The 13,454-nt window shown below is 35.7% G+C and overlaps 2 protein-coding genes across 3 annotated transcripts in view; one reads left to right on the top strand and one right to left on the bottom strand.

Annotated features, from left to right (window-relative positions):
* The window catches only part of RASSF6 (Ras association domain family member 6), a 68,343-nt gene that overhangs the window by 5,310 nt on the left and 49,579 nt on the right, over positions 1 to 13,454 (bottom strand). For both annotated transcript variants that reach the window (XM_057547031.1, XM_007179845.2), the window contains exons 6-8: positions 12,270 to 12,454; positions 9,238 to 9,339; positions 8,853 to 8,904 (exon numbers count right to left, since the gene is read on the bottom strand). In XM_057547031.1, the coding sequence (XP_057403014.1) occupies positions 8,853 to 8,904; positions 9,238 to 9,339; positions 12,270 to 12,454 (339 nt within the window). The remainder of the gene's footprint in view (positions 1 to 8,852; positions 8,905 to 9,237; positions 9,340 to 12,269; positions 12,455 to 13,454) is intronic.
* The window catches only part of LOC103007378 (alpha-fetoprotein-like), a 100,894-nt gene that overhangs the window by 47,393 nt on the left and 40,047 nt on the right, over positions 1 to 13,454 (top strand). The window lies entirely within an intron of this gene.

Below are 13,454 nucleotides of genomic sequence, written 5' to 3'. Positions count from 1 at the left end.
GTACACTACAGAACAAAGCAGAGTAAAATCACTTCCCTCATGAATATTACACTCTAGTGGAGAAGAAGATGATAAGGAAGATACATCAATAAGACATGTCATATATAGTGATAAGTATTCAGGGGAAAAAATAAAGCAAGGGAGGGGGTAGAAAGCATGCACATGTGTAAATATGTGTGTGCAGGGGAGAAGTTTGCAATTATTGTAGGGTGGTGGAGAAAGGCCTTACTGAAGATGTAACATTTGAACAAAGACCTGAAGGAGATGAGACAGGAACCATGAAACTATTTAGGGGAAGTGTGTGCCAAAAGGGTAGGTAAATAAATAGAGCACCTCTGAGGTCAGTGCATGCCTAATGCTGTCAAAGAACAGCAAGGGAACAGGGTGGCTGGCACGGAGATGAGGGGAGGGTTGTTAAACGATGAAGACAAGAGGTAATGGGACCAGCACAAAGACTGTGAACTTACTGTCAGAAGAGAGACCGTTGGAGGATCTAAGAAGAGGTGTGACATGGTCTGACTTCCATGGTTAAGAATAATCTGTCTGTTCTGTTGAAGTAGACTGAAGGGGAAAAGGTGGACCAGTTTGTCCTTTCTACAGTATCATGTGTTTCCTTGGGTTTTTAAAAGTTCCAAGTGTCAGAACTGTTCTCATCCCCTGGACTGGACTTACCCCAGGAAAAAGGGCAAGAGAGGATCTAGAACATAGAAGTCCAGCTTCCCCGCAATTAAAGTGACATCCATTCCTATGTCCACAGAGTCAGTGTTCGTTGCTTTAATTCCTCTACCTTTTCTGAAGCAATGGGGAACCCCATAATTTAGGTCCTGTCATTAACCCACCAGAATCCTCTTCTGACCTTTACATCTTGTATTAACTTGGTTTTGCATCCTCGATTTGCTTCATTCTTGATATCACAGGGCAATGTTCCTTGCTTCATGGTCACCTGGGATAATTATTAGAAATATGTATTCCCAGACTGTCCTCAGATCTGGAGAGGCTTGAGAATTTGTGTTTTAAATGAACTCTCCAGGTAATTCTGAAGGGTGCTACAATTCGAGAAACACTGTTATAGATCATGCACTTAGTAGACAAAAGGTATTAAAAAACACAGCTATCTATTTTCCACATTACTACCCAAACATGTGCTATATGCTCCATTCTTTTCTCTATTCCTGGTCCCTAAAAAGGTCCTAGTTATGATTACCTTCAGTTCTGGATTTCATGTATAAGAAATTTTGACACAATATAAAAGAAAACATAATTTTCACAGGTAAAATTTAAATAACTACATTTTACAGTAAAAATAAGCATTTTCCCCTGATTTTAAAAATAACATACGTATTGGGGAGGGGAAAGGAGGTTATATAGGTCAAAGAGTATGAAGTTTCAGTTATTAGAAGCATAATTTCTGAGGATCTAATGTACACTTGAAAGTTGCTGAGAGTAGATCTTAAGCATTCTTAGCCCAAGAAAAAAAAGAGTTAACTATGTAAGCTGATGGATGTGTTGATTATCTTGATCTTGGTCATCGTTGCACAGTGTATATGTATGTCAAATCATCACATTGTACACTTTAAATATATACAATTATGTTTGTCAGTTATTCCTAATTATTCCTCAATAACATACATACTACTGTAATTATGAGGAAAAGTATAAGGCAGAAAGTAAAAATCACCTGGAATCCCAGAACTCTAGGATAAGCAGCTTTTCACTTTTTGTGTCCATCCCTTCATATATCTCTTTATGCACACACACAAACAATACATAAAGGTGGTCGTATCACACTTGCTATTTTTATTGTACACATATATTTTTAAAAATCATAATTTGTTTTTTGTTTTTTCCTTTTGTGCTTTTTCTCCTTCCCATTGTCTTTTCTATATCTCCCCAACCCCCTAAGCAAGTAATCAGTGTTAATGGCTTGGTGTTTATCTTTCCATACCTTTCTCCCTGATCATGTGATCATATAAACCACATATATAAATAGGGATTTATAATTCTTTTTTAAAAATTGGATCATACTATATACATTTATAGGCATCTTGCATTTTTAATTAAATGTATATTATAGAATTCGTTCCATACAACTGGTATAGATGTAACTCATTTCATTCAATGGTTGCATAATAATCACTTATTAAATCTTTCCTCTATGATGGGTAACTTTGCCTTTAGCTTTTTGTCATTATAAATAGCCTTGCACATAAATCTGTAGGCAGTAGTCCTTTTATTTTTGTGAAACAGATTCTCAGCAGTGGAATTGCTGGGCTAAAGGATATGTATACTGTGGATTTTAACAAATGTTGCTAGAATGAATTTTAAGAAAGTAGACAGACAGATCTTCACCAGAATTGCAAAAACATATGCTTTTACCCTTATCCACACTAGACATAGGTGATAATATTACATTGAATTTAAGGATTGAATTTACATTTCCTTAACTTCTGCATTTCCTTTAATACTTGTATTTCCTTGAGTTTAAGACTTTCCAAAAAATATTTACTGGTTACTTTGTTATTCTTTGAATTGCTTTATCATACTTTATTTTTATTGGATTGTCTTTTCACTATCATTTTGCAAGAACTTTTTGACATTGTAGGTATTAATCTTTTATCTGATATTCTTCATAATGCTTGTATCTTTTTTTTCTTTTTTAAAAAAATTATTTATTTTCTTATTAGTTGTCCATTTTATACACATCAGTGTATACATGTCAATCCCAATCTCCCAATTCATCACACCACAACCCCCACCACCCGCCGCTTTCCCTGCTTGGTGTCCATACATTTTTTCTCTACTTTTGTGTCTCAATTTCTGCTCTGCAAACCGGTTCATCTGTACCATTTCCTAGGTTCCACATATATGCGTTAATATACGACATTTGTTTTTCTCTTTCTGACTTACTTCACTCTGTATGACAGTCTCTAGATGCATCCACGTCTCTACAAATGACCCAATTTCGTTCCTTTTTATGGTTGAGTAATATTCCATTGTATATATGTACCACTTCTTCTTTATCCATTCATCTGTCGATGGGCATTTAGGTTGCTTCCATGACCTGGCTATTGTAAATAGTGCTGCAATGAACATTGGGGTGCATGTGTCTTTTTGAATTATGGTTTTCTCTGGGTATATGCCCAGTAGTGGTATTGCTGGGTCATATGGTAATTCTATTCTTAGTTCTTTAAGGAACCTCCATACTGTTCTCCATAGTGGCCGTATCAATTTACATTCCCACCAACAGTGCAAGAGGGTTCCCTTTTCTCCACACCCTCTCCAGCATTTACTGTTTGTAGAATTTCTGATGATGCCCATTCTAACTGGTGTGAGGTGATACCTCATTGTAGTTTTGATTTGCATTTCTCTAATAATTAGTGATGTTGAGCAGCTTTTCATGTGCCTCTTGGCCATCTGTATGGCTTCTATGGAGAAATGTCTATTTAGGTCTTCTGCCCATTTTTGGATTGGGTTGTTTGTTTTTTTAATATTGAGCTGCATGAGCTGTATATATATTTTGGAGATTAATCCTTTGTCCAATGATTCATTTGCAAATATTTTCTCCCATTCTGAGGGTTGTCTTTTCATCTTGTTTATGGTTTCCTTTGCTGTGCAAAAGCTTTTAAGCTTCATTAGGTCCCATTTGTTTATTTTTGTTTTTATTTCCATTACTCTAGGAGGTGGATCAAAAAAGATCTTGCTGTGATTTATGTCAAAGAGTGTTCTGCCTATGTTTTCCTCGAAGAGTTTTATAGTGCCTGGTCTTACATTTAGGTCTCTAATCCATTTTGAGTTTATTTTTGTGTATGGTGTTAGGGAGTGTTCTAATTTCATTCTTTTACATGTAGCTGTCCAGTTTTCCCAGCACCACTTATTGAAGAGACTGTCTTTTCTCCATTGTATAGCCTTGCCTCCTTTGTCATAGATTAGTTGACCATAGGTGCATGGGTTTATCTCTGGGCTTTCTATCCTGTTCCACTGATCTATATTTCTGTTTTTGTGCCAGTACCATATTGTCTTGATTACTGTAGCTTTGTAGTATAGTCTGAAGTCAGGGAGTCTGATTCCTCCAGCTCCATTTTTTCCCCTCAAGATTGCTTTGGCTATTCGGGGTCTTTTGTGTCTCCATACAAATTTCAAGATTTTTTGTTCTAGTTATGTAAAAAATGCCATTGGTAGTTTGATAGGGATTGCATTGAATCTGTAGATTGCTTTGGGTAGTATACTCATTTTCACAATGTTGATTCTTCCAATCCAAGAACATGGTATATCTCTCTACCTGTTTGTATCATCTTTAATTTCTTTCATCAGTGTATTATAGTTTCCTGCATACAGGTCTTTTGTCTTCCTAGGTAAGTTTATTCTTAGGTATTTTATTCTTTTTGTTGCAGTGGTAAATGGGAGTGTTTCCTTAATTTCTCTTTCAGATTTTTCATCATTAGTGTATTGGAATGCAAGAGATTTCTGTGCATTAATTTTGTATCCTGCAACTTTACCAAATTCATTGATTAGCTGTAGCAGTTTTCTGGTGGCATCTTTAGGATTCTCTATGTATAGTATCATGTCATCTGCAAACAGTGACAGTTTTACTTCTTTTCCGATTTGTATTCCTTTTATTTCTTTTTGTTCTCTGATTGCCGTGGCTAGGACTTCCAAAACTATGTTGAATAATAGTGGTGAGAGTGGACATCCTTGTCTTGTTCCTGATCTTAGAGGAAATGCTTTCAGTTTTTCACCATTGAGAATGATGTTTGCTGTGGATTTCTCATATATGGCCTTTATTATGCTGAAGTAGGTTCCCTCTATGCCCACTTATTGGAGAGCTTTTAACATAAATGGGTGTTGAATTTTGTCAAAAGCTTTTTCTGCATCTATTGAGATGATCACATGGTTTTTCTTCTTCAATTTGTTAATATGGTGTATCACATTGATTGATTTGCATATATTGAAGAATCCTTGCATCTCTGGGATAAATCCCACTCGATCATGGTGTGTGATCCTTTTAATGTGTTGTTGGATTCTGTTTGCTAGTATTTTGTTGAGGATTTTTGCATCTATATTCATCAGTGATATTGGTCTGTAATTTTCTTTTCTTTTAGTATCTTTGTCTGGTTTTGGTATCAGGGTGATGGTGGCCTCATAGAATGAGTTTGGGAGTTTCCTTCCTCTGCAATTGTTTGGAAGAGTTTGAGAAGGATGGGTGTTAGCGCTTCTCTAAATGTTTGATAGAATTCACCTGTGAGGCCATCTGGTCCTGGACTTCTGTTTGTTGGAAGATTTTTAACCACAGTTTCAATTTCATTACTTGTGATTGGTCTGTTCATGTTTTCTATTTCTTCCTCGTTCAGTCTTGGAAGGTTATACCTTCTAAGAATTTGTCCATTTCTTCCAGGTTGTCCATTTTATTGGCATAGAGTTGCTTGTAGTAGTCTCTTAGGATGCTTTGTATCTCTGTGGTGTCTGTTGTAACTTCTCCGTTTCCATTTCTAGTTTTATTGATTTGAGTCCTCTCCCTCTTTTTCTTGATGAGTCTGGCTAATGGTTTATCAATTTTGTTTATCTTCTCAAAGAACCAGCTTTTAGTTTTATTGATCTTTGCTATTGTTTTCTTTGTTTCTATTTCATTTATTTCTGCTCTGATCTTTATGATTTCTTTCCTTCTGCTAACTTCGGATTTTGTTTGTTCTTCTTTCTCTACTTCCTTTAGGTGTAACGTTAGATTGTTTATTTGAGATTTTTCTTGTTTCTTTAGGTAGGCTTGTATAGCTATAAACTTCCCTCTTAGAACTTCTATTGTTGCATCCCATAGGTTTTGGATCGTCGTGTTTTCATTGTCATTTTTCTCTAGGTATTTTTTGACTTCCTGTTTGATTTCTTTAGTGATCTCTTGGTTATTTAGTAACATATTGTTTAGCCTCCATGTGTTTGTGTTTTTTACGTTTTTTTCCCTGTAATTGATTTCTAATCTCATAGCCTTGTGGTCAGAAAAGATGCTTGATATGATTTCAATTTTCTTAAATTTACTGAGGCTTGATTTGTGACCCAAGATGTGATCTATCCTGGAGAATGTTCCATGCACACTGGAGAAGAAAGTGTAATCTGCTGTTTTTGGGTGGAATGTCCTATAAATATCAATTAAATCTATCTGGTCTATTGTGTCATTTAAAGCTTGTGTTTCCTTATTAATTTTCTGTTTGGATGATCTGTCCATTGGTGAAAGTGGGGTGTTAAAGTCCCCTACTATGATTGTGTTACTGTCGATTTCCCCTTTTATGGTTGTTAATATTTGCCTTATGTATTTAGGTGCTCCTATGTTGGGTGCATAAATATTTACAATTGTTATATCTTCTTCTTGGATTGATCCCTTGATCATTACGTAGTGTCCTTCCTTGTCTCTTGTAACATTCTTTATTTGAAAGTCTATTTTCTCTGATATGAGTATTGCTACTCCAGCTTTCTTTTGATTTCCATTTGCATGGGATATCTTTTTCCATCCCCTCACTTTCAGTCTGTATGTGTCCCTAGGTCTGAAGTGGGTCTCTTGTAGACAGCATATATATGGGTCTTGTTTTTGTATCCATTCAGCAAGCCTGTGTCTTTTGGTTGGAACATTTAATCCTTTCACCTTTAAGGTAATTATCAATATGTATGTTCCTATTACCATTTTCTTAATTGTTTTGGGTTTGTTTTTGTAGGTTCTTTTCTTCTCTTGTGTTTCCCACTTAGAGAAGTTACTTTAGCATTTGTTGTAGAGCTGGTTTGGTGGTGCTGAATTCTCTTAGATTTTGCTTGTCTGTAAAGCTTTTGATTTCTCCATCAAATCTGTATGATATCCTTGCTGGGTAGAGTAATCTTGGTTGTAGGTTCTTCCCTTTCATCACTTTAAGTATATCATGCCACTCCCTTCTGGTTTGTAGTTTCTGCCGAGAAATCAGCTGTTAACCTTATGGGAGTTCCCTTTTATGTTATTTGTCGTTTTTCCCTTGCTGCTTCCAATAATTTTTCTGTCTTTAATTTTTACCAATTTGATTACTATGTGTCTTGGCGTGTTTCTCCTTGGGTTTGTCCTGTATGGGACTCTCTGCGCTTCCTGGACTTGGGTGGCTATTTCCTTTCCCATGTTAGGGAAGTTTTTGCCTATAATCTCTTCACATATTTTCTCGGGTCCTTTCTCTCTCTCTTCTCCTTCTGGGACCCCTATAATGAGAATGTTGTTGGGTTTAATGTTGTCCCTGAGATCTCTTAGGCTGTCTGCATTTCTTTTCATTCTTTTTTCTTTAGTCTGTTCCGCAGCAGTGAATTCCACCATTCTGTCTTCCAGGTCACTTATCCGTTCTGCCTCAGTTATTCTGCTATTGATTCCTTCTAGTGCATTTTTCATTTCAGTTATTGTATTGTTCATCTCTGTTTGTTTGTTCTTTAATTCTTCTAGATCTTTGTTAAACATTTCTTGCATCTTCTCGATCTTTGCCTCCATTCTTTTTCCAAGGTACTGGATTATCTTCACTATCATTATTCTGAATTCTTTTTCTGGAAGATTGCCTATCTCCATTTCATTTAGTTGTTTTTCTGGGGTTTTATATTGTTCCTTCATCTGGTACATAGTCCTCTGCCTTTTCATCTTGTCTATCTTTCTGTGAATGTAGTTTTTGTTCTACAGGCTGCAGGACTGTAGTTCTTCTTACTTCTGCTGTCTGCCCTCACTCTGGGTCTCTAACTATTTGCTGAGCTTTTTTTCAGAGGCAGCAGGGTAGAAAGACGCCACAGGGTCTGCTTCTAGGCCTTCTGCTTCTGCTCCAAGTCCTCTTCAGTGGTGCCTATCTCTGTGATTTTCTTCCATAGCAGTTGATAGTTGAATAAATTTTAACACTTTGTTTATGTGTCTACAGTTGCTTTCATTGTGACCCTTCTTCATCATGTTTGTATCTTTTATCAATACATTTTTATACAGTTCAATGTTTCTACCTTTTAGTTCTTTTCCAAAACAACTAGAATGAATACACACACACACAGACACACACACACACTCACTCTTAGAATTTTCAAAAATTTAATATATTTCTTATATTTAAGCTTTTGATTTATAAGGACTTTAATTTTGTATATGTTTGGAAATCCAGCTTTCATTTTCTTGTAATTGTTCCAGATCAAAATGTATTATTTTATTCTATTTAATTTCTGGCTCAAACATTCTGATACTTAAATTATAACCTGAGCTACTTTTATAATTTAACATTTAAAATTTTTCAGTTTTAAGGCTTTCAAAGATTTCACTTTAGTATTGCCTTAGGGTTTCTCTAATCTTTCACTCCCTGCTCCTAGCACCCCACATATAGCCTCTTCTGAATGTCCTGCTGCTAAACTTTTACCTCCACCACAAAGTTCTGCACATTTTTCTCTACTGAGGAAGAGAGAACACTCCACAATGGGTCAGACACTGTGCTAAGAAAGATGAGGAAGAAATGATATGTAATGATGACTCTAGTAAGAGCTAGAATAATAAGGGAAAGTGAAAAAGAAAGAAGTACAGAGGTCAACTTAAATGCCTAACAATTCCTGGGAACCTTCCACCTATTCTCCAGTGCTCTTTGATAGCCATTCAGATAATTTAATGACTGGCCAACAAGCAAAGTCTTTTGTATTATAAACTCTTCTAGGATACCTTATTCTTAGGGTGTCTTCCTCTGAAATTGTGAAATACGAATAATGTAAAACACTCCCCCTCTCTTCCTTCTTCCTTCCCTCCCTCCCGTTCTTCCACAGAAGGAAGTAAACTACTTTTCTGCCTTTCTTATGGGCAGAAAACGATAACACACTGGAGTCATGTAAGAACAACCACCAAGCTTTCTTACCTCCTGTTGCAAAAATAATGTAAAGTGCAAAATCCTGGGCACTATTTTCAATCTGTCAATGGAAAAAAAAGAACAGACATGAATTCTTTGTTGTCAATGTTTTCTAAGCCAACCAGACCCAAATTATATATGTTTCTTCACTTTCATTTTTCACTTTCAGATATAAAACCTTTTCTGCTCCCTGGGGATAATGTAATTTCTCAGGCACAGTCCATTTATATTATAAATGGACCCATGCAGTTCAAACCCATTTTGTTCAAGGGTCAACCATACATAGGAAAGAATTCTTTGGAACTGAACATTTAATTTCAGAAAAATCCATTTACGTGCCTACAGTTAAATTATATACAAGATATTTATAGCTCAGTTCACTGATAAAGATTACCTTAAATTTTTGGAGAATTTGCTTTATTACTTCTTCAGTTCTCATATTACTGTTTATTCTGACCTTAGTTTCTGATCCAAAGGCTGGAGTGAAAATTGATGTCTAGAAGAGAAAAAGAAAAGATTGATATAATTTTAAGGACTTAACGTGACAAATTAATGAGAGTCAATATTTTGAACCTGGCCTTCCTTTGGACAAAAAAATCCAAGATCATCAGTTTAAAAATTTGCTTTCTTACTTTTACTTTCTTTGTTGTTGTTGAATACTGTACTATGTATGCCTTTAAGCAGCTTTATATTTTTTCTAGAGTAAGTTAGGTAAAACATCATTTGACAATGTTCAAAACAGTTTCACTAGATAGTCACACCATTCTTCAGTGTAGTTGAAGATTTCAAAATCCCTCCTGGTTGGGAATAATTGTTCTAAATTGTTTTAATTTGAACTGTATGAAATCACTCCTTTTTGGTTGGTCAGAAATGGCCCAGTGTTGGCAATTTCATATGGTTCAGCCTATATCTCAACTGAGGATTGAGGTAAAAGTGTTGCTAATTGAATATCTAGAACAATATTTCCTGCAAGTTGCTCTAATCAAGAGTCTGCCTTTTAGATAATACCTGGTAAAAGGTTTCCATGGTCAGATAAGTCTGACACATCCCTCGTGGGGATTAGTAATGCACCATAAAAAAATCATAAGAAACATATAACCATAAAATGTTTTCTCATTATTTGATCATTATTCCTATTTTAAAATAAACAGAATCCTGAGAGAGATGAAAAAAATTAAATGGAAAATTCCAGAAATAAACAATTCATACATTTTACATTGTGTGCAATTCTGAGTAGCATGATAAAATCTTGCACCATCCTACTCCATCCGGCCCAAGATCCCCAACCATTGACAATGTCTGCTCCTGACAGCCAACTATCGACGTCATCATGGCTTGATGGTCCAGGATCATCTGAAGCAGATGATCAAGAGTAGCCTAATGCTGCATCACCATGCCTCCGTTATTCACCTCACTTCATCTCATCACACCACAGTATTTTATCATCTCACACCCTTACAAAGGTGAATACAGTGCAATAAGATATTTTGAGAGAGATGGAGGGAGAGTGAGACCACATTCACATAACATTTTTTACAGTATATTTTTATAAATATTCTACCTGATTATTAGATATTGTTGTTAATCTCTTATTTTGCCTAATTTATACATTAAACTTTATCATAGGTATGTATGTATAGGAAAAAACAGTATATATAGAATTCAGTGCTATCCTCGGTTTCAGGTATCCATTGGGAGCCTTGGAATGTATTCCCTTGGGACTACTGCATGACAATCTAAGCCTCTAATACTGGAGGCATTATCAAGAGGTTTCATGATATAAAAACATATCTTACCACTACATCAACTTAAATTCCTAGATGCCCATCATTGCATACACATTGATAGAGTGATTTGGGTTTTGGGGTTTTGTTTTCTGCTAGTTATTATACTGCAGTGAATGATATTTGTGTGAAATATCTTTAGTTCCGCTTGATCTCTTTCAATCAATATCAATAAAGCTAATGTAAACGGAGTTCTTCCTTCGTGCAGATACTTATGCTAAGTACTGAACTCACCTCATTCCACTTAATCCCATCAACAGCCTTGTAAAGAAGGAAGGATGAAGGAATGAAGGCTAAGAGGTTGAGTAATTTTTTATTTGCTCAGCAAGAATTTGCAATCAGGTCATCACGCTGCAACACCCAAGCATTCAGCTATGATGCTGTGCTGCCAACTTTAGTGCCCATTTCATTCTTAGCCTTGCATATCCCATCTGGAAGCTGCTCATTTGGAATAATGTGGCTTTCACAGCCTACTTTAACACAAATCACCCCACAAGTGCTGATGACATACAGCATAATTCTGAGGAGAAGAAGAAACCAGGACAATGGTAGTTGCATATCTGTGGGGGACTGTCAATGTTACTTTTTGGCCAGGAGGAAATTCTTGAGCCAGAAAAATGTCTAATTTGAACAGAGAATTCACAAGGGAGATTTCTCTGTACCAGTCTCCAAAGGAACATATGGATACTCTCTCAAGGGATGAAAAAGAAGGAAAAAAGGTAGAAAGCCCTAAAGAAAAAAAGCTTATGATGAATGAGTCAATATTTTCTATGAAAGGGCTTAGAGTGGTGCCTTGCACAGAGTGAGTGCTTTTTAAGTATTTATTTAATGAATGGATGAATGATCGCTAAAGTACATGACATGAAAAATTTGAGTTCTACAAAAACATGATGTATTTCCTACCTTCGGCCAAGTTAAATGTCTTATAAACACTATAGAAAGGCACATATAAATTTAACACATATTAAGTGAAAAAAATCAAAATGCAAATAGTATAAACTACAATTGCACTTGTGTAAAAAGTGATATGGGTTTATGTATAAGACCTGGAAAATTTAATTGATCAGAATAAACAAGTCTATAGTTGATTTTTTCCTTTTATTTAAACATTAATGTTTGAATGTACTTTGAACCAATCTCTTTTGTAGCACTTACATATTTTAATGCCATTTGTGGATGTATTGGTTTCTTTGCCCAAGCTCTGAGCTCCATGCTGGCAAAGGCATCAATTGAGTCACCTTTATATTTCCAGTGTGTATCACAGGGCCTGCCACTTAGGGTTCACTGATCATGTTGGTTAAGAACTTGGGTTCTGGCATCAGACAGAAGCTGGGTTCGGGTTCAGAGTTGCTACTTAAAAGCAGTGTGACCGGTGATGGATTGTGTAACCTCTGTGAACCTCAGTTAACTCATATGTAAAGTAGGGAACATAATGGTATCTGCTTCATAGGATTGTTTTAGTGATTAATGAGATAATCCATCAAAACAGTTTAAAGCTTAACACATAGAGAGTACCCAATAGTAATAGTAGTGGTATATTTAAAGGCATTATTATTATTTTTAATTGTAAATTGAATTGAGTGATATTGTTAGCACAATAGACAACATTCTTTTAAATGACATTAATGAAACTGTAACTCACTTCATGGTTATAAACGTGTCCGTTAATAGAGGCCCTATGCTTCTGTCTGTCCTTTCTGTCCATCATCGGAGGCTTCATCCTTTTTCTCACCAGGGTTGCTTCACTCATGGTTCTATAGAGCAACGGGGATTCAGATTCTTCATCTGCATGAAGCTTCAGAGTGCTACTGTGATAAGATAAATAATCTGGGGAGAATAAAGGTTATAAGCCCATATAATTTAGCTGCTCACCTCTTTGCATCGTGGGTGGATTTGATTACATACTTAGTAATTATGTAGCTAAGCAATGGACTATAATGCTTTTAAACAGAAAATAGCAATGATCTTGTTTAAGAATAGGGCCATCTGGTGACACTTGTTTTCCATTTTACCTTGGAATTTTAATTGTATTGTAATTAGAGTATAAGCATGTGATACTTCATCTTTCTCTAGCACTGGTGCTTAAATAAAAATAGATTTTTATTGTATCTTTGGTGCCAAGAGATTGGGATTCCCTTGTGTTTAGGTGAGTGTTGTCAAAGGGCTAATTATAAGGACCCTTATATAAAAGATGCCAAAAGGCCATAAGACAAAAATAAGGGAATCCTGGAAGGAGCATCATGTTTGTTACAGAATCTGAGTTGTTATAGAGACAGCAGAGAGGACTGAACTGAGAATGCTTTGAAAAAAATTAAGCTAAACATTGGAAGTTGTTGGTAGATTCATGAAGATAATGCCAGCACCATACCCTTGTTCAGTCTGAAGTCAGTTTGGTAATATCACCATCCCGGGAATGTGAACCCCACCCCAGCCTCAGTAATCATCTTCTCCTTGGATCTCTACATATTACATGAAAATGAAAATCCATGTAAAATGATATCATGCCCGAGTCTCAGTAAATGACAGATACTAATATTATTCCTAACACATCATCATTATTATGATTACTGTTGTCACATGTCATAGGGGGTGGCATTTTCCATTCGTTTGTCAAATTTGATATGAACTCACTTGACGTTCAAGTAGATTTCTCTTTTTTAAATAAATGTTTGAAACAACCCTATCAAATATAGTGAATGCAGTATATCTGCCTCTGAGAAGCAATGTTATATAAATATCTATTAACCAAAATGTTCAACCTCTCAAAAGATGTAAAATTCAATCTGAAGGGCTTGGTCTAACATAGAAATATTCTGAGTTTAATAAA

This window comes from Balaenoptera acutorostrata, chromosome 5 (genome assembly GCF_949987535.1).
Source record: "Balaenoptera acutorostrata chromosome 5, mBalAcu1.1, whole genome shotgun sequence".
NCBI classification, from domain to species: domain Eukaryota; kingdom Metazoa; phylum Chordata; class Mammalia; order Artiodactyla; family Balaenopteridae; genus Balaenoptera; species Balaenoptera acutorostrata.
This window is presented reverse-complemented; position numbering and strand designations above follow the sequence as displayed.